Source organism: Prionailurus viverrinus, chromosome A1, assembly GCF_022837055.1.
Source record: "Prionailurus viverrinus isolate Anna chromosome A1, UM_Priviv_1.0, whole genome shotgun sequence".
Classification (NCBI taxonomy): domain Eukaryota; kingdom Metazoa; phylum Chordata; class Mammalia; order Carnivora; family Felidae; genus Prionailurus; species Prionailurus viverrinus.
Window position 1 is genome coordinate 188,624,588 of NC_062561.1, and position 27,409 is coordinate 188,651,996.

Sequence of the window (27,409 nt, forward strand, 5' to 3'; positions counted from 1 at the left end):
ATTTATCAGTGGGCAGAGTTACAATGTTTTCAGAGCAAAACCCTATGCTGTGCTCCCTCATAAAATTCTGTGTGGCAGAATTTTAAACCTGAAATCAAGAAACCCCTCTGGAGCCTGGCCATCTTTCCCCCTCCTCCTGTTCTACAGCACACCTGAGCACACCTATACCAACATTTACACTCAGGCAAGGGATATAGATGGCCCCAACCAGCCCAGAGCCTAGGGCACTTTGGCCAATGCAACTTCTAACACAGAGTGTGCTTGAGAATATCACACTTGTGTGGATATTAATAAAGCAGGTATTTGGGCCCAATTTCACTATTATTTCCTCTGGGTAACAGCTCTTTGAGAAACCCAAAGGAGATGAGATGATTGATAAGACAGAATTCAGGCTTTGCCAGGGTTATTCTAACATCAAGACATATAAACACACTTTCATCCTAAAACTACCTCCCGGGGTTGTTGTGGGTACTAAATGAGAGAATGCATGTAAAATGCTTAGCATAGTGCCTGGCATTCAGAAAATGTTAGCTAAAATATTGCTAAAGAGAGTTCTATAACCTTGCTACCCAGAAGTTGCCATGAACTGGACCCAAGAGGATTAAGGAAGAAATGCCATTGCCTAGCATTTGAAACTACATGAGAGAAGACAAACTCTTTAGCTAAAGAACTTGAATTCCAGGCTCTTAATAACATAGCGAAATGGGCCTGAGGGAAGAATCTGAAAAACGCAGACAACAGAGAAACATCTAGTGTCATATGAAGCATGACCATGAAAAGCACCACTGGCTGGAGTTTACAGACCAGCAGACCATTTCTTTCATCGCACACATCTTTGCTTCACATGTGGCATCAGCAAATGAGGCTCTGCTCTGAAGCATCAATTTTACAAGCGCCCATCCTATCCCCACTGCCTGTCCTGTGCTCACAGAAGGCCATAAACTATTTGGGCCAATTCATTTGTCATTTCAGTATAGAATGCATTAGGTCTTCTCCAAAACTCAATGGATGGAAAAGTCATAAAACAAGAATTCAGGTGTCCCTGAAGCTCTGCCCTCATGTCAACAGGTATGATTTATGTTTATATTTTGGCAGGTGAGGATTTAAAGCTTCTGTTAAGGAGCTCACAATTCCAAAAGGTAAGGCTCCAATTTTCAACCCATCTTCACTTGTTTATGTCACTAGCTTCTGAGGCTTCATCTGCCTTGTACCTCACTCCCATACAAAACCAAGGGTCCACAGTAAGCCATGAAGCTCCTATGGCTGTCACTTGTATGTCCTTGTAGACATACCTATGTGACCTCACCCAAGTTAGGTAACCTTTCTGGGCCTGCTTTCTCATCTATGAAATGGAGATAATGATAACAAAAGTTGTCTCATTATTAGGCAGCTAAATAAGTAATGTAGGTTAAGTGCTGGGCCCAAGACAGATAAGCGTATTGTATTGTATTGTATTGTATTGTATTGTATTGTATATTATCAGAAGTCTCCCTGCTGAGTCCATAACAAAAACAAATTGGATGTTAAAATGGCTAAAGGTTAGGAAAAGTTTCCCTTCTACTGCTTCATGTTCAAGACAGATCTACACAGAATCAGTTACTGAATATTTACTGAACACTTCCCCATATGCTAGACACTCCACCAGACCCTGTGAAGGAACAGAAATATAAGGCCCAGGGTCATCCTAGCTCTCCACAAGCTTATTAGATTGTTGAAAATAAGAGATACATGAAACAGCAAATAGGGCCATAATGTGTCAGGAAATGGGACAAAGAAAAGTGCACCATTGACACTCACTGCCCAGAAGTGAAAGTGAAAGGTAGTGTTTGGATCTGCAGAGGCTCAAGGTAACATTTGGGGTAACATCTCATGCCTTTGATGCCCCCAGGCTGTTTCCCCATAATCTGTGAATGTGATCTTGATGGAGTGCACCTGTGAATCTCCTGTCCCCTAAGCAGGGTGTTTCCATGGCCATCACTGTTTGTGCCATTCGGTGCTCATTTCTGCTTTCTGCATGTGACAAAGTGCACAAAGAGGTTAGAGAGTAGGCTGCTCCTTGGAGCTTCAATAAAGATGGGGCTCTTGGAGTGCCTGGGTGACTCAGCTGGTTAAGCGGCCAACTTCAGCTAAGGTCATGATCTTGCAGTTGGTGAGTTCTAGCCCCGCGTTGGGCTCTGTGCAGACAGCTCAGAGCCTGGAGCCTACTTCGGATTCTGTGTCTCCCTCTCTCTCTACCCTTCCCCTGCTCATGTTCTGTCTTTCTGTCTCTCAAAAGTAAATAAACATTTTTAAAAAACTTAAATCTGGGGCTCTCAGTATAAAGAAGGACTTTAACAGCAGATGTGACCTGTTGTGTTAGGCCTCATTGGCCTCTAGGTGAGGTCATATTAATACAAATACTCCAGTGATAGTTAGACCCAAATTGTTGATTTGAGATGTGTCCTCCCACCCTAATTTCAAGCATCCCCAGATATGCCTGGGCAAGCTTACATATGGCAAATGTCACTGTGTCCACCAATATTTCCAGCCAAGCCAGAAATCAAGGTATCCTACCACTCCTCTGGCCTCCATTGTCTCCTTCTGGTACTTTCCTCAATCTTGTGAGCCTGAAGGCCACTCACTGTGGTCTGTAGCTGACAGTTAGATACAGAGGACGAGGAATAGCCAGGCAGGGGGCACTCACTGCCCAGGTTCAGACTGTCTCTAACATAACTGCTTTAGCTTCTGTTCCACTTCCTGGGGCCAGGTCAAGGACAAAGGCCACACAACCTGTTGTCCCTTTTCTTTTTTTTTTTTTAATTTTTTTAATGTTTATTTTTGAGGGGTGGGGCAGGGACAGAAGGAGAGAGAAGGAGAGAGACACACAAAATCAGGCTCTGAGCTGTCAGTACAGAGTCCAATACGGCGCTTTAACCCATAAGGTATAAGATCATGACCTGAGCTGAAGTCGGACGCTTAACTGACTGAGCCACCCAGGCACCCCTTTGTTGTCCCTTTTCAAGTCTTATACACCCTCTTGCCAGATTCCTCCTCCAGCAAAACTAAAAACAAAATCCACAAAAAAACAAGCAAAAAAACCGCTTATGCATATGACATCATAAAAATAGACAATTAACACTGTCTCCATAGCAGTGACCCTGTTTGCTCCAAGCTAATAATAACTATAATGATAATAATAGCAGCAGTAAAGGCCATTTGCTGTGTGGTCATTAGATACTTCTCACATATTATTTTAGTTAGCTCTCACTATAACCTATAGAATATATTTTAGTTGTCCCATTTGATAGATGAATAAATTGAGTGTCAGATAGTTAAGCAGTGGGTTCAAGGCATCACCACATATAGGAGATAGTTCCAGGTTTCAAATCAAGTTCAACTGACTCCAAAGTTTTTAACCACTCTGTGGGACTGCCTCTACCTCAACATACCACTGGCAAAACAATTGGGTAGTACAAGTATTCCTGAGCCAGCCACAAGGCCCTTGGTTCTCTTTCTTGGCACTGTAGAAAGAGTAGGGATTCCAATGCAAGTTTCATCACTGTGTACGTTGACCAGGTCACTCAGCCTCCATTTCCTCAGCTGAGAATTAGAAATCCATTAAATCCCTTCAGCTCTGATTTGTTTTGTTTTATTTATTAAGACTTTATTTTTTTAGAGTAGTCTACTGTTGGTTCACAGCAAAATTAGGGGAAGGTACAGAGATTTCCCATTTACCCCTAGCCCCACTCATACATAGCCTTCCTCATTATCAACATCCCCCACCAGAGTGCTACATTTGTCACAACACATCATAATCACCCAAGATCTATAGTTTATGGCTCACTCTTGGTATTATATATTCTGTGCATTTGGACAAATGTATAGTAACATGTATCCATCATTATAGTATCACACAGAATAGTTTTAATGTCTTAAAAATCCTCTGTGTTCTGCCTTTACACCTTCTCTGTCTCACCCCACAAGCCCTGGCGACCCCAAATGTTTTTATGCCTCCGTAGTTTTGCCTTTTCCACAATGTCATATAGTTGGAATCAAGCAGTATGTAGCCTTTTATGATTGGCTTCTTTCACTTACTAACATGCATTTAAATTTCCTCCCTGTCTTTTTGTGGCTTGATATCTCACTTCTTTTTAGCATTGATTAATATTTCATTGTTTGGATATACCAGTTTGTCCATTCACCTACTGAAGGTCATCTTTCTTGCTTCCAAATTTTGGCAATGGTGAATAAAGCTGCTATAAATATCCATGTGAAGGTTTCTGTGTGGACATAAGTTTTTTAACTCCTTTGGGTAAATACCAAGGAGCATGATTGCTGGACCATGTGGACAAAGTATATTTAGTTTTGTAAGAAACTGTTGAACTTTCTTCCAAAGTGGCTATCCCATCTTTCATTCCCACCAGCAGTGAATAAGGGTCCTTCTTGCTCCACATCCTTGCCAGAATTCAATGTTGTCAGTGTTCTGGATTTGGGCTGTTCTAATAAGAGTATGGTGATATCTCATTTTAATGTGCATTTCTCTGATGGCATATGGATCTTTTCATGTTTATTTGCCATCTGTATATATATATTTGGTTAGGTGTCTGTCCAGCTCTTTTCTCATTTTTCAGTTGAGCTGTTTGTTTTCTTATTGTTGAGTTTTAAGTTATTTGTATATTTTGAATTGCAGTCCCTTATCAGATGCGTCTTCTGTAAAATACATATTTTCTCCCAGTCTGTGGTTGTGTTCTCATTCTTTTTACCATGTCTTTTGCAGAGCAGAAGGTTTTAATTTTAATGAAGTCCAGTCTATCAATTATTTCTGTCATGGATAACACCTTTGGTGTTGTATCTAAAAAGTCATCACCATAGACAAGGTCATCTGGATTTTCTCCTCTGTTAACTTTTAAAACTCTTATAGTTTTTAATTTTTCAGTTAGGTCTATGATTCATTTTGAGTTAATTTGGAAGATGGGTGTAAGTTCTGTGTCTAAATTTCTTTGTGGACATCCACTTCTAGAACCATTTGTTGAAAAACTATCTTTACTATATTGCCTTTGGTCTTTTGTCAGAGATTAGTTGAATTTCTGTTATAAATAGATGAGTAAATTGAGGGTCAATTTATAAATAGATGAATAAATTGAGGGTCATATGTATATATGTGTGTGTATGTATGTATATATATATGTGTGTGTATATATATACATATATATGTGTGTGTGTGTATATATATGTATATACATATATACATACATATATATATACACATATATATATTTCTGAGTTCTCTCTTTTGGCCATTGATCTGTTTATCTGTTCTTTCACCAGTACCACACTGTCTTGATTACTGTAGCTTGAAGTCTTGAAATGAGGTAGTAATCGTCCTCCAGTTTTGTTCTTCTCCTTCAATATTTTATCGGCTGTTCTGGGTCTTTTGCCTCTTTTATATAAACCTTAGAATCCAGTTGTCAACATCTGCAAATTAACTTGGTGGGCAGCACTGATTTTAAGGATACACTTTTCTGGGAGTTTGTGCCAGTAGCCAGATACCTAAGTCTTCAATTGGCTGGATTTGAATCCCTCTTTTCTGAGCTTGAGGGAAAGGATTCAATTTTTAGAGTTTCTTGTGTTTGTGTGTTGTATAACTGGGCCCAAGCCACAAAATGCAATCATGGGCATAAAATGGGTGTCCCAATAGCATGAAGGAGAGAGTGCTGGGGCTGGCAGAGTGGGAGGTTAGCACGCACCATGATATTAACAATCATTGTCATCATTATCATTGTGGTCATAGCCATCATCATCATCATCATCATAAAAGAAGCTTGTATGTATTGAGTACTTACTAAATGCAAAGCCTTAGCTCAGTCACCAATCCTTGTCATGTCACCAATCCATTGGTCATGTCACCAATCCTTTCAACAACCCTCTGAGGCAAGTGCACATATTACCTTCAACTGAAGAAACAAAGGCTCCTAGAAGTTATATAACTTGCCCAACATCACATGAGTAATAAGCTGTGAAGCTGGAGTTCAAATCTACTCTTTATCCCTCTACTGCACTTATTGTTCCTGACATTCCCCTTTCATTATGGGGTAGTGATGGTGACTGTTCTGCCTCTGGCATTCAAGCTTCCAGAAAGGCAGCTGAGGTCAGTTCCTAACCCTGTTTTGAATAGGAAGTCCCACAGATACCTAAACCTCCTGATAAGTCCTCTTTACTCTAGTTCCTTCAAGCCCTTTTCATAAAACCCACACACTTGAGAAATGGAGCCTTAAGCATCCTCTCGTCCCCTATTTCTCTCCTTTCACCTGCTCCCCCATGGACTCCAGTTGGTTAGAAACCTCTCTTGCTGTTTATTTCTCTCTTAATAAGCCCCATCTCCTCTCAGAAAGCCATTTAGCACAGCACCACTTAATTTCTCCTCGAAGCAGAATCTGCCAGATGGAGTCTTCATCCCAAGCCATGTTGATTTGTCTTATTTTTAAACAGCAGTGAACATCCCATGAAACTAAAATAGCAATCAGTTCCCAGGTGTGACTCACTGAGCATGGAGGTGATCAAGAGCGTATGGACACATCCACCTGAGGCAGCTGTTCCAAATGACTTCCTCAGGTGGCACCCAGCCAGCTGCTGGCCACATCTGGATGTCACTCAATGCAGGGACATGCTGATTTTCCGCATCAGCTGGGTTCAGCCACTCATTACCTCCTCTGGCTGGACCCCTTGGGCTGTGCATCCTTGCCTTTTCCACAGACATACTCATATTCCTGATTGTTGGGGAGACAAAGTGGACCCCAGAGGACCAAGAGACTAGCACAAAGTAGCCAAGTGAAAGAAGGTCTCATTTTTTACCCTGGTGTCTCATTGTTTCACAAAAAAATTCCTTTAAAATTTGACTCTGATTTTATAACCTAACTATGCTAGGGTTAATATAAACATAATTCTTCAAATTATGTACCAGCTAAATACTAAACTGTATCCTCTCACCCAGCCCCCCCAAAAAACATGTTTTTTTAAAACTAACATCCCAAAATCATGTTGATTTAAGAGCCTCTGTATTCCCAGACACACATAATGGGATGTGTGCCTGAAGCATGCATGTCTCTGTTTGAGAAGCACTCGTTGTATTCACAGAGATGTGTATTCTCTTTCTTGGGGATGGTAAGCCTACAGCAGGGACTAAGAATGTTTCTTTACCACCACATATCATCCTAAGGAAAAGAGGATTAATATAAAGGAAAGACAGAGGTGATTATTACTAGTAAGGCAGTGACTTCCCTGAGATCCAAGAAATAATAGAAGTCAGAGACTGGTCTGACTTACAGCATCTTGGGTGGTTCCACTTACCATATAACACCTATCATCATGATGGGAATTGACAAGACAACATGCCAGCCCAGCTCACAAAAGTGACCACTTATGAATATGTATATACCATAAGCTCATCTCCATAACCCTCAATCTTCCATCACCCTTATAGCCCATATCCCATAAGAAGCAGTGGTGTCCTTTATTAGAAGGGGGAAGAATAAAATTCACTATTCATGGATGGAGGTATGTTGGCCTTGCCTCCAATATGTCTATATATACACCAATCCCAACTAGCATTTGACAATCTTCTGAACCAGTGCACTCTGGAATAGTTGGCAATCAGGATATTCCTCAGAGTCAAAGCCATTCTCACTAAACCCAATCTCAAATACCAGTCAGAATGCTGAGATTATAGCAATCAGGTGATACCCACCATCCCCAAAGGCATTATCTGATAGGACACAGAACTCAAAGAGGGGAGGTGGGGAAGAATGTGGACAAGTTCAGTGATAATCCTTTATCACTTGGAACAATATTGCTACAATATTTAGGAATTTTTTTGTTTTGTTTTAAGCACCCCCTCAAAAACAACACTAACAACAAAAAAGCAAGAGAGAAATCCAATCTTTATTTGGCCCTGTGAGATTCCTTTTCCCATGGAGAGTACAGGCCATTCCAGTTTCTTTAAGTAGTCTTATAATTGAACATTTAACAGGTGTTCTCAGGGCTACTCTGAAGAAAAAAACAAATCTTTCCCTGAATCAGCAGAGAAACCATGAATTATTTTACAGTAATGTTCACCTTTCTGATGGAGGGGTATCCACCCTAAATATATCCATAAACAGATAAATATATTTCTGAAGTGCCACTGAGAAATAAATATGGGGAGTGGGGACTGACCTTGTTCTTCACGGGGGAAAAAAAGGTGATAAAATAAGCTGATGGAATCAAAAAGTGTTTAAAAACCTGTTAAATGTCTTTCCATGGAAAGAAGAAATATTACTAAGATGCTCTAGATGCATTGCCTCCCAAATCCTTAGAGGTGATTTCAATAGACATTTGGGTGATATTGCCCATCGATTGATTTTGCCAGTAGCTGCCGTGCTGTGCTTTCTGGAGCCACGGGAACTTCCAAAGAATTCTATGGGTCTTTAGCATGGCAGGATGTTCCCCAATACTAATGTCCCTGATTATTTTGTAGACTCTGATCAGATCTTCCCTTGGTTGGCCTTCCAGATAGAAGCACACTCATTTCAGGGGACTAGGGGAGTCATCTTCATAGATCTTTTATGACAAGGACAATGGGGTCTTCGGAGGGCTTGTTCAGGGGGCACCAAAGAGGAAGAAAGACCTCAAGCCCTTATCCTTCTTAGGGACTTTTATGAAGTCAAAAGAGAAAAGTGAAATTCCAGTCACATCTCTTTCTCTGTGGAAGAGTAGTCTTGTCATGCCTGGGCACCCAGATTCTAACAGAAACTGAAGCAATAACATGCCCAGAGGGGTTCAGCATCCGTAAAGAAAACCAGCAAAGGAGAGCTTACCTCCTTAGGCCTGGCTGGTCTGAGAAGCATCCAGCTGCAAGTCAGCTGGGCTCAGTTGAAAAGACCACATGTAGAATATTGGTTTGGTTCCACATCCCATATTTAAAGAGAAACATTTCCAAATGCAGCCTTAGACGAAACAGCTCACACCTCGACAGCTCTTGAAACTATCATTCATACAAGAATAACAGAGGACACTTGGAAAGTTAAATTTGACTTGGGAAGCCCAAAAGATTTCAGGGGCCACCTGATGAATGCCTTAAAATATTTACAAAATGGTAGAAGATGGAATATATCAGGCTCTCCAGGAGAGCAGATCTAGCTCAATATTTGGCTATGTAGAAGATGGAGGACTTTCTAAGATGAGAGCTCCTTGAAATAGAATGTCTTGCCTTGGGTAGTAGGGAGTCCTTTTGCTGTTGGTGCAAAAGCTGAGGCTGCACAACCACCTGAGACCCAAGGAGGGAGAGGGATACTTTTGAGGCAGTAGGATCTCCAAGCATTGAAAACTGTAGGGATGTGTGTCAAGCTGGACCTGGTCTCAGGTTTCAGCTCTATTTTTGTAAGACCTTGGAAACTTTTCTTGGACCCTCAATTTCCTCATTTGTGAACTGGGTCTAACAATATCTATTCTAGTGGGTTATTATGCAAGTAAATAAAGTATTAACGAACATTAATGCTTGGCACAGTAGAAATCCTACATTTGTGATTATTGCTGCCACTGTTATATCTGAGCTTGATAAATTGAATAGAAACAGACAGTTCATAATTTCCTCAGATTTCTTTAGCCCTCTGATTCTATGATCACCATGGGTCCCATCTTGTCAACCTTACTGTTGCTGTCTTCCTAATTCCCTGACTGCCCAGAGTTTTCTGTTTCAGCACAGCCCCAGATCTTCCTCCACAATGGTCTATATCCTCACTTTCCTACTGCCACTTCCCTCTCATAATTAGAAATAGTCTTTCCTTGCAACCTGCTTTCTACAGGTTAGCTAGCTATTCTGGAAAATTATGTATATTAAGAGTACTATAATAATAATATAATAATATGACTATGTAGTCACCTTCTCCCTCTTCCTTCTTCAGCTAAGAAGCAAGGCTAAGCACAGTCAACAGCCAGCAGTCAATCAAAACTCTAAATGATCGTGAGAACAGATCTTCTACTAGTGGTATTCTATAGGTCATGCTTAGCTTTTCTAGAGAGATTATGATGGTGGTCATTTGGAGGTAAAATACTAAACAGTCTTGCGACAGGCTTCCTGGGGGACATTTAGGCACATGTGGGACCTTCTTCTGTTCACTCATTTAATTTTCTAGAGAACCTTAAAACTCACTCTGACCCCTGTTGTTCTCCCACCCAAGAAAACAGCGGAGCTACGTGAAGAAGTGCTGGAAGGATGTGCGTGTGGGCGACTTCATCCAAATGCAATGCAATGAGATCATCCCAGCAGACATACTCCTGCTCTTCTCTTCAGACCCGAATGGGATCTGCCACCTGGAAACTGCCAACCTGGATGGAGAGACAAACCTCAAACAAAGGCGTGTTGTGAAGGGCTTCTCACAGCAGGTAAGGATCTTTCTAAGATTTCCAAAGGTGAGGTCAAAGGGAAGAAGCAAGCCAACTTCACTGGAAAACTGAACTTAATCTGGTGCCAGAGGGAAAGTAGGAGATGCCTCCTTTTCCCAAGCACTTAGGTACACTTAATCTTCCCAGCAAGCCTCTTAATGGGTATTATCCCTATACCACTGATAGGGAAACTGAGGCTTAAGAAAGGTAAATAACTTGCTAAAAGTCTCAGAATTCCTAAATGGGGCCCCACTATGTTTAAGGAAACTGTGGTCTCTGTTCTAAACCAAGGAGTCTAATATCTATTTGGTTACCCTTGGGACCAACCTGCTTTCCATGTTTATGCAGCCCTGCCCATCCTGCCCAGCTCTGCTCCCTCAACCTCTCCCTCCCTGAATCTTCTCTAGTACTACTTTGACCCCAGTATAAGCTTATAGGAAGGTATTGTTAACTATTTTTTCACTTGTGTACATCTTACCTTCCCTCCTAGACAAACAGAGAACAATTGTCAACATCTTTATTTAACCCCCACACTTACACATATGGTACCTTGAACATCATGGGGAAGTCATTATTGTCTGGAGGTTTAAGAGCCCAGGCTCTGGAGGTTGACAGAGCTACACTACCATTTATTAGCATCGTCACCTCAGGAAAGTTACTCCTCTCTCACTTCTTTATTCCCTCATCTGGAAAATGGGTATAAAAATAGTACCTTCTCCATTAGAGTGATTCTTAAGACTGAACAATATGTATAGTAATTACTTAGTATGAGGGTAGACATATAGTAAGAGACCAGTAAATAGTCTGCAGTAAATATCAACAGTGTTCATAGGCAATGTGTTGAGTAATTGAAACTGGGTGTGATTGATATTCCAATTTTTAATTAAAAATCCCCTTGAAAGGGTTGACTTTCAATCTGGAACCTTTCTCTGCACATGGAAAAGAATAAAATTCTATCACTTTCTTCATTCTGCCAGTCTTCGGCAGGAGAGAAATTGGATGAGTCAGGGGATTTACGGGTGAGAAGGCAAGTGCTTCATTCCTCAGAGATTATCATAAGCTAGAGTTAGGTTATCTAGATTGAAACTTCTTGAGAGAAGACAACTCCACTTACCTCATTTTGCCCGTCCCAAAGCACCGGATGAGAAGTTCTCACAAAATCTCTTTGGTACGATGGGTTCCTCAGGAGTCTCTTCTCTCGCCTCTGCGTGTTTCTCCCCTAGTTCTGTTACGAGATTCACATGAGATAAAGGAAGGAGCGAATGAAATATAGGGCTTGGTGCATAGTAGGCCCACAGTAAATGGTCTGTTGCTGATACCTCAACTGCACTTACTGCCCTGGGCATGGAAACCACCATGACCACATGGCTGCCATCTGCTTTTCTTGTCATTTCTCACGTTCAGTTTTCCATTGGTCTCCAGGCCCCACCCAAGTCAGTCACTGCACTGGTGCTGGGTGTCTAAATTTTCTCTCCTTTGCTTGTCCCCACCACATTCACCAAATCACCCTAGAGTTTACAAGGGCAGGATCTGAGGAAAGTTCACAAAGCCATTCTAGATACACAGCAATCTATTTCCTGGCTCAGGGCCCTGTGGCCTGCCCTCTAGATCAGAGACTTTTAAGCTTCTTTAAACATAATTCACAGTAAGAAATACATATTATGCATGTGCAACACACACAGGTGGATGTGTGTATGTGAGATGTAAAATTGCCACCTGATACTACATGCAAAGCACTCTGAGACTTTCTATTCTATTTCGTTATTTTACAAAGCTCTCGGAGCAGTGAAACTTGTGTTTGCTTACAAACCTACCCCTCTGCCGCCCCTTCCCAATCTCCTCATCTCTGTTCTGAGTCCTCTTTATTCTCTCTCAGGCAGCAGGTTTTCAGGGTTGTTGAGTTTCAACCAGTAGCTTCTCTTTTTGTCTCTGGCAGCAGCTCCCAAGCTGTTTCTTGTATTTTAATTAGTCAGATAGTTTGGGATTTGACTGGAATGAAGAGCCAGATAAAAGGGTCATTCACACTCCAGTGCCATAGACCATCCAATTTAATAACATCTCTCAAACTCTAACCCTGAATTCTCACAGGGTAGTTGGCATAATGATTTACAAAAAAAAAAAAAAAAAAAAAAGTTAAATTCATTTGTGAAGGGAAGAAGATTTATTTGAGCTTGAAGGTTTTTAGCGTTCTCTATCTGTTCCTTCATTCTCCCCCTCACTTTGCTTAAGTGTGTTTTTCCATTTCTGTAATAATAGTTATAATGATGACGTACTTTTATTAAGTCCTTACTGAGCCTTTGCATGATTATCTCCTTTATCCTCACAAATTCCCACTGAGAGAGGGCTATTATTGTCCCCACTATACACCTGAGGAAAATGAAGCATAGGAAGGTTAAGTTACTTGTCCAAGGTCACTGAGCCAGGAAGTGCTTGAAACAAGATTCAAAACCAAGTTTATCCAAAGTCTCAACTCTTAAGGTTTGTAGCAGCTCATCTCCCTGGCCTATTGACTATTACCCAGAGTTTACCCAGAGATGTTTACTTGAAAGCACACATTTATCATTTTTAATATTCTTTTCACATATAAGTAGTACATGGTAGGAAGAATAAAAGTAGGCTTATCCAGGTCCCTGAAAAAGGAATCTGGGCTGTTCTTTGCTATCTTGCTTCTCCCTTATGTCATCAGTGCAAAAAGATTTCTGAATATAGGTAGAATTCTCTTCTAACTCTATACTATAGCATTTCTCAAATGTGTTGGGCAGACATTGATGACAGTTGCAAGAAAAATACATTTTGCAAAATCAAAAAGACAGAAGACATTAGGTTACAAATTTTCAAATATTTCTGCCAGACTTCTCAGGTACTTTGGTAAGCCCAAGGAGGAGAGGGGACAGGTATGAGTATGTACCATTTCTAAACACTTAACCACAGAAACCTTTTATTCCAAGGAACACATTCCAGGACTACTATAGGAGATGTGGGATCACAGTTTAGGGATTTGTCCCAAATACATTAGAGGTGTTCAAGATGTACCATAATTACCACAGAGAGAATCTTTTAAAAATATACATGCATCCTTCCACATTATCACTAAGTTATGGCTCACCAGGACTGAGTAGGGGTCAAGCATGCATATGTTTTAAATGTTCCCCCATATGATCTCAACATGAACCTACTACCTTCTTGAAAACCTGTACAACAGGTGTCACCTTGGGCACCTACAAAAAACACTTTTAATAATAAAAACAAAACTACCATCTCCATGCTTCTTACATGTGCTAGTTTCTTTGCATGCATTGTCCCTGTTAGTCCTTGCAACCACCCTGCGAGATGGATATATCTATCCTCCTTTACAGATGAAACTCTGAGAAATAGAAATAGCATATCTTACCATTGTCTCAGAGAAGGTTTTGAGTACCTACAGATATGGTTTGTATGGAAATTTTATATCTTAAGTAATAAGTATCAATGGCTTTTGTTTGTTTTCCTTCTAAATCCCTAGGGGTTAATACTTTCACCTTGCCAAAAGGGTTTTTACTAACAGATTTCTAGAAATTTTCCACCCCATTCCTACACCCACACTCATTTTTACATCTTGTGGATGATGAGAGATTAGTATATTCTGTTAATTCAAAATCACTAAGACAAACTTTGTCCCAGCTCCCCTATATCAGCATTCTCAAAGTGAAGTCTGCCAAATGCTTATCTCAAGAGAGAGTTGTTGAAAAACAAGGTTCATGGTCAAATCTGGATGGAAAAATCTGTGTCCTGTCGACCTCTCTTAGAGGGTCCAACATACATCAACATAGTAAGGTCTCTGAGAAGATCTGCAGGCAACAGATCTTTTAAACTTTAACCCTGAGTTTTCAGAACTGTTCTTCAAGACAATAATTCTAGCATTCCCATGAAAATTTGGGGGGAAAATTAACCTGGATTGTGAAGCACACATGATCAAAGCAGGTGAGCAGTAACAGAGAAGTTAACAATCTTCATGACTTAGGCAATTCATTCTCCACTTACCCAAACAGGTTCCAATGAAATTATAAACATAAAAGAGCTTCTCAAAAATAATTTCCTCCTGTGACATGAGACATCATTCTCAAGGTTTCCAAAGAGTTGCCTTCTTTTTTTTATAATATTTTTTAATGTTTATTTATTTTTGAGAGAGAGAGAGACAGAGAATGAGTGGAGGAGGAGCAGAGAGAGAGGGAGACACAGAATCCGAAACAGGCTCCAAGCTGTCAGCACAGAGCCCGACGCGGGGCTCGAACTCACAAACCGTAAGATCATGACCCAAGCTGAAGCCAGCCGTTCAACCGACTGAGCCACCCAGGCGCCCCCCAAAGAGTTGCTTTCAAATTCTTTTTCTCAGAATTCAACTTGGACGAGGCCAATTGTTTTTTCAATTCAGACTTTTATCATGCTGGGTGATCTTGGAATTCACAAAATTATTGACCTATTCTTGCAGTATTTATTCCCACATCCCATTGCTGAGGAAAGGGAAGGGATCCAAAATTAGTCTTATGCTAAGGTCTGCTGAGCAGGTCAGAGGACTTTATTAGAGAATTAAATTGTACCACTTTCTCTTTGGTGACATTCTGATACCTGAAATCTCTTCTTTAAAAGGATTTCCTAGATGAGTACTGGGAATTTAATGCCTGAAAAGGAGTATGTGACATTTATTTTGGTAGATGTAAATTACCAAAGCCAAAGAGTCAGAAATGAATTCTTCCAGTTAGTATTTCAGATCAAACATATTTCTGGGTATATCTTATCCAAGTCACTGAATCCTAAGTCCTACTAAAACATGTGTCAGATCATTTCCTAGTACTAAACAAGTATTTTCTCAATTATGAAGAACCTTGTAGCTTGGATCCTCTGCAGTGAATGTGTACACTGACTTTAACATACTTAGGCAGCAGAGCACTTTGCCAAAAGATTGAGATAGGGTAAATGAGTTATTTATTTATCACCCTCGTGGTTCACTGATGATGCACCTGGAATGAAGCAAAACGTAGATGTTCTCTCAACTCTGCCTGCCCTGACAACCAGAGAAAAAGTCTCTTTCCTGGTGGATTTTGTAATGGAACCTGCCCCTGACAGGCTGTTCCAAGTTTCCTTAAGAAAGACCCTAAGGGGTCTTTCAGGGCCCCTGGGTGCCTCAGTTGGTTACGCGTCCAACTCTTGATTTCAGCTCAGGTCATGATCTTGTGATTCATGATTTCAAGACCCACGTTGGGGCTCCACACTGCTGACAGCACGAAGCCCGCTTGGGATTCTCTCTCTCTCTCTCTCCCTCTCTCTCTCTCTCTCTCTGGCCCTCCTCCACTCACACACACTCTCTCTCTCAAAATAAATAAATTAATTTAAAAAAAAAAAAGAACGATAGCCCTTCTACCTATTATCCACTGCTTAAATGTTGAGCAGAGATCAAATTTTCTAGTATCCCTTTAATATAAAATCTACATGATGATATATGATGATAATAAATAATATCAACAGATAGGTTGATTAAACATATACTGTGTCCCATAGGCAGTTCTCCTAAGAGTTTTATACCTATTATCTCTTTATACTCCCCATAAATAACCCTGTGAGATAAGCACTTTGATTATCGCCATTTGACAGATGAGTTAAGTAACCCTGCTAGCAGTGGACTAAGCTTGGACTTAAACTCAGGATTATCTTATTTTAACTCTTTATTATGAAAATTTTCAAGCATATCCAAAAGTAGGGAGAATAATATGATAAGTTTCTAATGTGCCCATCACCTGATTTCAACAATCAACTCATAATCAATCTTGTTTTATCAATAGCCTCACCGTCTTCATTCTGCAATTTATTTCAAAGCAAATCTTCAATGTTGCAACATTTTACTGGCAAACATTTTAATATCTATCTCTCAAGGATAGGATTTCTTAAAAATGCCCCTATACCATTATCATTCCTAAAATATTAGCATTAATTCCTTGATATCAACTTTCAATTCAGTGTTCAATATCTTCCAGTTTATTTGAATCAGAATCCAAACAAGTCTAGAGGTACATGGGTGGCTCAGTCAGTTAAGCATCCAACTTCAGCTCAGATCATGATCTCATGGTTCATGAGTTTGAGCCCCACATCAAGCTCTCTGCTTTCAGCACAGGGTCTGCTTAGGATCCTCTGTCCCCCATCTCTCTGCCCCTGCCCCACTTTTGCTCTCTCTGTCTCTCAAAAATAAATAAAAACATTTTTTAAAAAAAAGCAGAATCAGGGGCGCCTGGGTGGCTCAGTCGGTTAAGCGGCCGACTTCAGCTCAGGTCATGATCTCGCGGTCCGTGGGTTCGAGCCCCACGTCCGGCTCTGTGCTGACAGCTCAGAGCCTGGAGCCTGTTTCAGATTCTGTGTCTCCCTCTCTCTGACCCTCCCCCATTCATGCTCTGTCTCTCTCTGTCTCAAAAATAAATAAACATTTTTAAAAAATTTTTTTTAAATAAAAAAAGCAGAATCCAAATAAGTCTAAACACTTAGATAAGCTTAACTCTCTTTTATTCGATAGGTTCCCTATTCATCTTTCTTTTTTTTTGTTTGTTTGTTTTTCTTGTATATTTAGTTCTTGTTGCTGAATAAATAAGATTGTTCTATGAAATTTCCCATAGTCTGGATTTTGCTGATCGCATTGTCTCTCAGTTATGTCATTTAACATGTCTCCCTGTTCATTGTATTTCTGTAAATTGGCAGTTAGAGCTAGTGCCTAAATCTGATTCAGGTTAGATTTGTGTTTGTGGGTGGATATGTCACTGTTGCATGAATTGATTCCCTACCATCCTGCACAGGTGACCAATGAGTTTGTCTATTTTACTATCAATATGCACTCATGGATTTAAACATATTTGATGTGTGTCAAATCGGTGCGTTTGTTATCTTTATTGATTGCCCCATTTTTAGCCAGTGGGACCTTCTTCACATTGGCTCCTGAGCTCTTTTTCATGACCTCAATAGTCTTCAATAGATCTAGTTCCTTTTAAGAGAAAATGGTGTTTAGAAATCACAATAAGTACATGTTGAAGGTACATATTGGTATTGGATTGATCATTATTTCTGTGCCATTAAATGGACAGAACTAGAACTTTTTAAAGATTAAATAGATGAGGATTTATGCTGGTACTTGAAATTCAGGACTAGAGGTCTTTACACAACCTCACCAATATTAAATATGTAAGTCCTTCTCCCACATTAGACAGTCAATTATCCTCTGTAGTACAAAGTATACTGTAGTTTGATATTTGACACAAACAATCCTTAGAAGTAGAAAGGGAAGAATTAGTAATAATTTCAAGATGGGGAAACAATTTCTAAAAGATTAAATCTTATCAAAGATTCCTCAGCTAATGCAGGGTTATGCCAAATTTGGAAGGCAATTTGGATGTACCTGATTACTTTTCCCTTTGCTAAAGTAATTCTTAGATCCCTTTACATGTTTATTTTATTTCTCAAATAAATACAATTTCACAAATATGAAAATAATGAAACTATACAATTATTTGCAATGATAATAATGAAACCATGATGGACACAGCCCTAAAAAAAACTTACTTTTATTTTTTGCAGTCCTCTGACCTTTTTTTGGTGAGTCTCCCCTCCAGAGGTCTTCTAAGACATGAGCGTGTGCGCAGGCATGCACACACACACACACACACCACAAACATGGGAGATCCCTTCTCCTTCCCAGTGTTTAGCACTATTTGAAAACTTCTATTAAAAAGTCTTTTTTAGGGGTGCCTGGGAGGCCTAGCTGGTTGAACGTCTGACTTTGGCTCAGGTCATGGCCTCATGGTTCATGGGTTAGATCCCTGCTTCCAGTTCTGTACTGACAACTCAGAGCCTGGAGCCTCCTTCAGATTCTGTGTCTCCCTCTCTCTCCGCCCCTCCCCTGCTTGTGCTCTGTCTCACTCTGTCTCTCAACAACAAATAAATGTTAGAAAACATTTTTAAAAAGTCTTTTTTTAATTTTTGTCCCTTTAGGGCCTTATGAGGAAGCTCTGCTAGGTTATATGAAAGATATGATCATCTAAAGGTGTTAATAGATGATAGCTTCAACTTTTCTTCTTTCCCACTGTCTCCCTACCCCATGATAACATATTTACATTTTGATAGTGGTCTTCACAGTCTTAACCACTAAGGATAACTGTGAGTATTTCAGCCCAATGTGGGAAATATTTGATGCCTCAAAGGAGAACCATACCAATCTAGTATAAGGATTAGTCAAGACTCTTGACTGCATGTGACAGAACCCCAATTCAAAATAGCTTAGACAGAGACTTTATTGAAAGAAAACAGGGTGAATTGGGCCATAGGGTCATGTCAACCAGAAATTTGGAATCCATCAGTGCAATGCTCATTTTTTTTGTCTGTGTTTCTCTCTGTATTTGGCTTTCATCTCTCACAAACAGACCTACACTCACAGCTTCACCTCTTGAGAGGGACTGGGAAAGAGACACAGGTTGGTCTGGCTGGTATTATGTATCCACCCCTAGACCAATTAACTCAGGCTAGAGGGAAAGGCATCCTCTGTTTCAACTGTATGGTGGAAATTGGTCTAGGTACAGGAGAGTTCTGAGCGGTTCAGCAATAAATATCCATTATATAATTATGCTATATACACCCAACTTACTGTTGGCCAAGTTCCTCTATCCTTAAGGAGAGAGGCCTGAGGTTGTCTGTCTTTCTCCCATGCCCCTAGTGGTATTCCTGCTTACAAAACCTTCCTTCCCTATCTGCCTTCTCTCTGCCTCCACAACATCCTCTACAATGTACCCAGAGTGAATCTCTCCTTCCTCTGTGCTTCCATAGACTTATCACTCTCAGCAGTAGTGCCTACCTCACTGTGTTTCAGTCAATAAATTCATTTACCCAACTAGTATCTGATTAGATTTGTGCTAGGATATTTTGTTGTTGTTCATGAGAGGTGACACATTATGGTCATCTCTTCTGTGACTAACTTAATATTGAAGTTTCTCAAACCAGAATTCATACTGTCTTTTTTGTGATCTTCTTTGCCAAAAATATGAGGTACAAAATATTGGATGTCATGTTACTTTCTTTGGTCTCAGTTATCCACAGCAAGAAAAACGGATGCAGAAAAAATTTGCCAGTTTAACACTGTATTCTGTTAAGGCAGCACTGCCCACTTGGTGGCAGATGTCCATATTTCAGGTATCATGTATTCACTCACTGATTCACCAGTGGGTCCTTGAATATATCCTCTGTGCCAGGTGCTATAGTGTTCAGCTGTAAATGAGAGAGAGGCTGTGACTCTATACTCTAACAGGGAATCACAAAGACATTTATTAATAAACAGTCCCACAAACAATTAGTAATTGTTTCCTTTTAAGAATGACAGAAAACATCATTCTTTTCCCAGTATTTTCTTGGCATGTCAAACCCATGCCTTATATCTTGGAAAATGTCATAACTTGATTTTGAGATTAAATTTAGTCTTAGCCCTGAATAAGAATCAGAACATTTGTACACTTGAAAAAAGGCCACACAAGACTGTATGGAATCCTTAGATCGCATCTCCTGCCCACAGCCCTGTAACCCAGTCTGTGTGCTTTGGTGGGAATCTCTTGGGCAGGCAGGGACACACACCCAGGTGATTGCATATGCAGATCATTTCCTCACCCAGAGTCAGAAAGGAAAGTAACCGCCAGTCACTCTGTTGCAGGTTATCTTGAAAAGAACCTCAACCACTGGCCAGGGACAGGAAGGTTATCAAATGCTGGTAACTGTCATTATTTTTCAGACAGAATTCTCAGAAATCAGAGGGTTGCTTATTTGTATGCCAGGAAGGAAACCTCAGTCACCTGGATCAGCAGCTAGGGAGTGAAGAACATTTGATTTGAGCTTTCTCCAAACTAATAAGCTTTAAAAAAGAAGCGAAACTTTAAAGAGTATTCCCCTAAGGTTGCATGCGGTGTATCTCCTGTGTAGCCCCTGGAAGGCTGTAATCTGTGTATCTGAAACCTGGCTCCACCTCCATGAGCCCTCCACAAAGACTTAGTTCTGCTTTACCATCCTCTCTCCAGTATGGGGCTGATTTTCTAGTCATCTACCCTGAGAGTCATGTAGAAACAGAGACAGAGCTGCACCAAAGCTTGGTCATCCCGGATTCAATTCTTTTTCACACATGTCCCTGGATCAAAGTAAAAACTCTGTAAATAAGTACATTCTGTGTTTAAGGAAAAAAATTAGCTGACTTCTGTCTCTCTTCTACTAACAGACTCTTTCTTGAATATTTCCTAATGACCGTGGTGGGGTTTCAAAGTGATCTAAAGTATACTTCTTATCCTCTAAGAATTTAAGACTGTGGGTACCTATTTTTTTTTAATTTAAAGACCCTTTGTGATTATCAAAAAACTTTGAAAACCTTACCCCTCCCCAACCCTCATACCTGAAAGCAATTGTCCTTTGTCCATTATTATGAAAATAAAACAAAAAGCTGTGGATTTGGATTTGTAATTTGCTGATCTCAAGAATCCCTGCAGAAATTGGAAAACCATGTGTATGAGACTTATTTTTACTCTGTCTACAGATGGCTTCTTGCTGCATATAGGGATTTGTAGATAAGTTGCAATGTTGAATCTACCAATTGGCTTGTAGAAATGGCTTGGTATTTAACTATTAAGAGTGTAAGATATTACAAGTTCCAAGTGAGTAGTATGGATATTAAGAATTGTCTGTTCAAAGGAAGGAGAGATTGCTATTGTCTGTGGTGGACACATGGGTCCTTAAGAAGTCTAACACTTGAGCTTGGCAATGGAAGTTTAAGAGAATTATCAATATGGAAAACCTGCAAATAAGCATGAAAAAGGCCCAGAGGGTTTTTTTTCCTGTGGGCAGATAGCATTAAATGCTTACATCAAGGAAAGGACATGTATAAGCTTTAGAATCAGACACACCTTGGTGCTCATGAGCTGTGTGACCTTGGGCAAGCTACTTAGTACAATCAACACTCAGTTTTCTTTCCAATAAAATGGGACTAACCTGTCCTGAACTCTCTACAGGAAATCTGGGAAGATCGATTAAGATCAAGTAAATAAGGGGCAGCATTTTGTGAACTGCAATTTCACCAAATAAATAAAAATCATTAGTTTTTAAAGATGGAGATCTATCCATGCAAATGAATAGGCCACTGTTTTTATCAGACTTCTTTTTGCAAGAAGCAGAAATAGTTCTGGCTAACTTAAGCAAAATAGTATCCTTGCAAAAATGTGGTGGGAGGTAGGGTAGAAGAGAAGAAGAATCACACAGTCTGGCTCACAGAATCAAAGGAAAGTTGAAACCCCAGCTCCCAAAAAAGAACCAAAAAAAAGGAAATCTCAGTGCAATGGGAGAGTATTGGAAGAAGCAATTACTTCATGATCTCATTTGTTTTTCCTTCCTTGAGTCATTGCACTCAAGTCAAAGTCCCAGAGTGAGCAAGTCTAATGGGAAGGGCATCCTGACTTAGAATTCATCAACATTACAAAGCACAGAGGAGAGGTAATTTCTCAAAAGGAAGTCAAAGGATTGTTAAGGAAAAGAGAGCAGATTGGAAGGTGGGTAGCCAGAAAGCAACTATCTACTACAAATAATTTCAAAAACTCATTAATACATTTATATAATCATATTTATTAATCAACTTGAAATTCATTTGTGAAGAACAGTGGAAAATAAGTCTAGGAAAATAAAAGTTGAGGTCAGTGCAGGGGAAATAGCCTATTCTGGCTACTAGAACATATTTCATCCTGTTTGCTAAACCTTGGCCTTCCCAGTGGTCCTTGGGGGATGCAGCTTGTTGGTTCTGAGCCGTAGGTCAGTGAGGATACCTTAACCCCAAAGAAGGGGTTATACATATTGCCATTGATGTACCTGGGATAATCTGGGAGTTTTGAGTTATTTTATGATTCCAATAATTGACTTGTGTCAGAAACCTCTCCCTGCTGGGGCACCTGGGTGGCTCAGTCGGTTATGCATCCAACTTTGGTTCAGGTCATGATCTCATGGTTCATGAGTTCAAGCCCCACGTTGGGCTGTCTGCTGACAGCTCAGAGCCTGGAGTCTGCTTCAGATTCTGTACCTCCCTCTCTTTCTGCCCCTCCCCTGCTCATGCTCTGTCACTCTCAAAAATAAATATTAAAAAAAATAGTGAAGAAACTCTCCCTTCTTTCTGATTCTCACTTTCCCCCATGCCTCATATATAATAGATCTTCAATAAATGTTTGAATACATGAATTAATGGATAAGAGACTAGTCTGGCCCATGTTGGAATGTTGGGATCTAGGACTTTATCTATTTTTTTTAATTAGTTGAGCCAAAGAATTTCCTTACAAGAAGAAGTCCTATTCCCATGAATCAAAGTTAAGATTTGTCCCTGGGGCTTTTCCCAATTGTTTTGGGTGATCTTTACAGAGAGGTCTTCCTTTCATCTCTTCATCCATCACCTTTCAATATATACATTCCTAATATCACCCTCTCCAGTACTAACCTTATCTCAACAAGCCTTGGTGGTATGCCTTGGTGGTATGCCAAGGTATTATGGGAGATGTCCCAGATGAAGCTAGCAGGCTATGAGAGGAAGCATAGATTCAGATATGTAAGTGTTAAATGGAGTCATGAGCAGTGTGGTGTGGAAGCACATAAAAAGGAACAATTCTCATTGGCTGGGGTGAAAGTGTCTATGGAGATTTGGGTGGGCTTCACAGAGGAGGTGGCAAAAAAAACCTTCTTAAGTGCTTAAAAAATTAATATATGTATATGTGTATGTATGTATGTATGTATACAATCCTCAAAAGAATGTCCCCTATCTAGGTAGGGTCTTAACCTCTACCCTTTGAAGGTACCCCACTTTAAAATGCAAATATACTTGGAAAAGATAACACATTGCATTGGTTATTAGTTGTGGTCTTTTCTATATATTTTCTACTATATTTTAGACAAGGAATTCACTTTTTTCCATTATCATTTCCCTTTTATTTTTAACCTTAGCACAGTACATATATTGCAAGGAACCCCCCACCATGCTTATATAATAGACTCCATAGTTTATATAGTATAGAGTGATATATGCAGATGTCTCTTATTACAAGTCATTAGGACCCTCCCTCCCCCCAGTCATAAAACCTAACCTTTTTTTTTCCAATTGAAGAGAAAGGAAAAAAAAATCCTATCGTGTCCTCTCCTGATGGACAGATAGGTTAGAGGGTGTTCTCAATCTGGGCAACTTTATATCTCCTTACCCTGAATTTGTTCTAAAGCAATGCTCAGTTCTATGCAGGAAACACTGGGCAATGTCCTTAAACATTTTTGGTCATCACATCTGGCAGAAGGGGAGAGTGCTACTGGTATCAAGTTCTTAAAGACCAGGAATGCTGCTAAAAGTCAAAGAATTATCCAGCCCAAAATGTCGATAGTGCCAAAGTTGAGATACTCTGGTCTAGAAATGTCTTGACCTGCCTACCAACTAGCTGTCTATATAGATCTTAAGAAAAAGGATGAGAGTGAGCCAATGACTATAAGAAAAACCTTTTATAAAACATAGAAATCTTTTAGAAACAATCAAAAACATTCAATAGAGGCAAATCAAAGGTCATCATGACAATATTATGTAATTTAGGTTTTTATGCTTCCTTATTTGACCCACATTAAAAAGGATGATGCTGATCATGATCATGATAATAATGATGATTTCTAGGCATTGGGGTTTGCTTATTTTTTTATTAAGATATAAGTCACTTATTAGTTTTAGGTACATAACATAATTATTTCATATTTGTATATACTGTGAAATCACAATAAGTCTAGTTAACATCCATTACCTCACATAGTTATAATTTTTTTTCTTGTGATGAGATCTTTTAAGATGTACTCTTAGCAACTTTCAAATATACAGTACAATATTATTAACTATAGTCTTGCTATACATTGCATTGCATGACTTATTTTTTAACTGAAAGTTTATTATCTTTTGATCCCCTTTACCCATTTCACCCACCCCATCTCTGGCAGCCTCCAATCTGTTCTCTAGATCTATGAGCTCAGTGTTTTGGGGGTTGGTTTTTTAATTCCACATATATGAATTTATTTATTATATCAGATACTTCAATTATAAAAAGTAGGAAAGGAACATAGGAAAGGAAATGGAGCCAAGAGGAGACCTTAAACACTGATCTTTCCTTTGTGCATCAAAATAACACCATGGTTTAAAAGAGCAAACCATATGACATCAGAAGTCCTATGGTTAAATCCTGGTTCTCATTTTGCTATCTGTGTGTCACTGGGAAAATCACTGGATCTCCTTGACCTTAATTCCTTCACTTGTAAAATAGAGATAATGATCATACCTACCTGATAGCATTATTGTGTAATTTAAAGGCAATAGTGTGTATAAGATATTTAGTTGGTTCTTGGCACACAGCAAGCACTCAATAAGTGCTGTGGCAAGAACAGTAAAAATAGGAGGACAAAGAGGATTAAACATATCGATGATGGTAACACCAATTGACCATGGCGACAACAATGATGGTAATTAGCTTTGGATTCCAGTGATTTGAGGGGCAGTCATGGTCCTGTTACCAGCCACAAGACAATTGCTTTACTTCAGTCTCCATTTGCACATCTACCAGTTACTGTGAGAACATAATGACAGGTGCCTGGCACATTGTGTGTGTTCAGAGGAGGTGGGTCTGGCCTGAAGAACTGCAGAGACATACACCTTCCTCTCTGGAAAGGCTTTATCTTTTCCTGGACCCTGATGGCTCCCCAGGCCTTTTTGCTTATTAGTGGGGCTTTCTCAGGTAAAGGGCTGAGTCGGAAAGAAATGTCAGATAGGTAGGCTACATCCGCAAGCTAACAAGAGCTGTGTGGTAATGAATCAGAAGGGAATCAGAAACTTCTGACCAAGGTTAAAATGAGGACCGTCAGGACACCTGGGTGACTCAGTTGCTTAAGCCTTGGGCCCAGATCATGATCTCAGAGTTCATGAGTCCAAGCCTCACAATGGGCTCTATGCTGACAGCTCAGAGCCTAGAGCCTGCTTTGGATATATTCTCTCTCTCTCTCTCTCTCTCTCTCTCTCTCTCTCTGCCCCTCCCCAGCTTATGCTGTGTCTCTCATAAATAAATTAACATTAAAAATAAAAAAAATAATGACCCTGACAGATTTATAGGGTTTCGTATAGTCCCCCCCACCCCCCATGCCTTCCTATCCTTGGTTCTCCTGGCAACTCCCTGGAGTGGCTATAGCAAGTCCTTCAGAACAAGTAATCCTGAGAGGTTATCTTGGAAGGTAGCAAGACCCACATGCCCCTCTTCACAGCCCATCTTGAGAAAGGAAGTAGGAAGCCCAGGGAAAAGGTAATTAGAAAGAGCGAAGTCACCTCTCCAGGATAGAGGGAGACAGAGGACCCAAGGCCAGTTCCCAGAAGAAAAAGAGAACAAGGGACACTTGAGGAGGAAGGTGACCAGGAAGCCCCAGCTGAGGGACAAGAGTCGCAAACCTCACATTGCTGGCATCTGCTGGGTATGATTAAACAGACACCGTGAACTGACTGCAGCAGGATCATTAGCTCTGAGACCCGCTGCCACTCATACCTGAAATGAGTTTGGATTTAGAAAGCCTGCAATGAGCCGAGAGGTATAGCTCAGAGTGAAGCACACGGCTTAATCAGAGGCATGAAAGCAGCTGACAAATTACAGCGTGATTTGTCATCATCTCAGGACTCGGCAAGTGTTTGTCCCTGAAAGAATCGATACCTGGAGAGAAAAGGACCATATTTTTAGAAACTCCTGGATGGGTAATTTATTTCAAGTGAGTGGAGAGTTTATTTATGTTGGCGCCCCCACAGATCCAATGGACAGTATATTTATACGAAGCCAGAAAATGCTATCATTTCTTCTAATCAATTTGCCCCTTTGAACAGCTGTACCTTGAAGCTTTTGGCAATAAATTCAGGCCCCATGCCGAAAGCTCTACCCAGGAAACCATTTCTAATCCCATCTTTAACACTCCTTCCTTCTACATAGCGTGTTACATCTGCTAAAACTTTCCACATGAATTCTATCTTTCCAGACACAAATGAAATGGACAGGGAAGGTGGTGTTAGTCCCAGTCTACAGAGTAGGAAACTGAGGCTTGAAAATTGAAGGGAGTATTAACCAACGTGGATAGAAAGCAAGATCTCCTCTTCTCCAGTTGTGTCCCTTGCCCCCAACATTGGACTCTAAGATATTGTACAACTAGATAACCTAATGAAAGAGAAATCATGGAGAAAAAGGCAAGAATGTGTCTGAAGTACTTAGCTATAGGAATGTTTACTTGGGCGGGAGGTGGCAGCATGCTGTGCAAGTAGAAAACAAGGGGCCTGCAGTCATACTTGGGTTCAAATCCCAGTGCTGGTACAGCTATGAGCAGCCTACCTACCCTTCTGAGCCATGGTTTTTCCATCCCTAAAGAGAGGATGATTAGTATTCTTCATAGAATAATTATAAATGTAAAAATAAATAATATGTGGGGCACCTGGCTGGTTCAGTCAGTTGAGCATCCAACTCTTGATTTCAGTTCAGGTCATGATCTCACGGTCATGGGATCAAGCCCTGCATCAGGCTCTGCACTGGGTGTGGAGCCTGCTTGGGATTCTTTCTCCCCCTCTCCTTCTGCCTCTCTCTCTCTCCCTCCCTCTCTCTCCCTCTCCCTCTAAAATATATATATATATATATATATATATATATATATATATATATATATTCATATAATGATAGTATGTCCTCATCACAGCATCTAGAAGAAGCAAGAGTACAGCAAAGCCTGTTTATTAGCTACAGTTTTCACATCATGTTTACAACAGAAAAACAAATTGAGACAATATAACTGTTCTCTAGTGAAATGGTTAAATGAACATGGTGGCATTCATACACCAGGTTTCTATCCAGGTGTTAAGATGTATAAAAAATTTAAGATGTAAAAACTTTCAGTTTATATGAACACCATCTCA

General features: G+C 40.1%; 1 protein-coding gene across 1 annotated transcript in view; it reads left to right on the top strand.

Moving 5' to 3' along the window:
• ATP10B (ATPase phospholipid transporting 10B (putative)) overlaps window positions 1-27,409 on the top strand; it is a 350,924-nt gene that overhangs the window by 246,441 nt on the left and 77,074 nt on the right. The window contains exon 7 of the mRNA XM_047860005.1: window positions 10,194-10,398. Coding sequence (XP_047715961.1) covers window positions 10,194-10,398 — 205 coding nt within the window. The remainder of the gene's footprint in view (window positions 1-10,193; window positions 10,399-27,409) is intronic.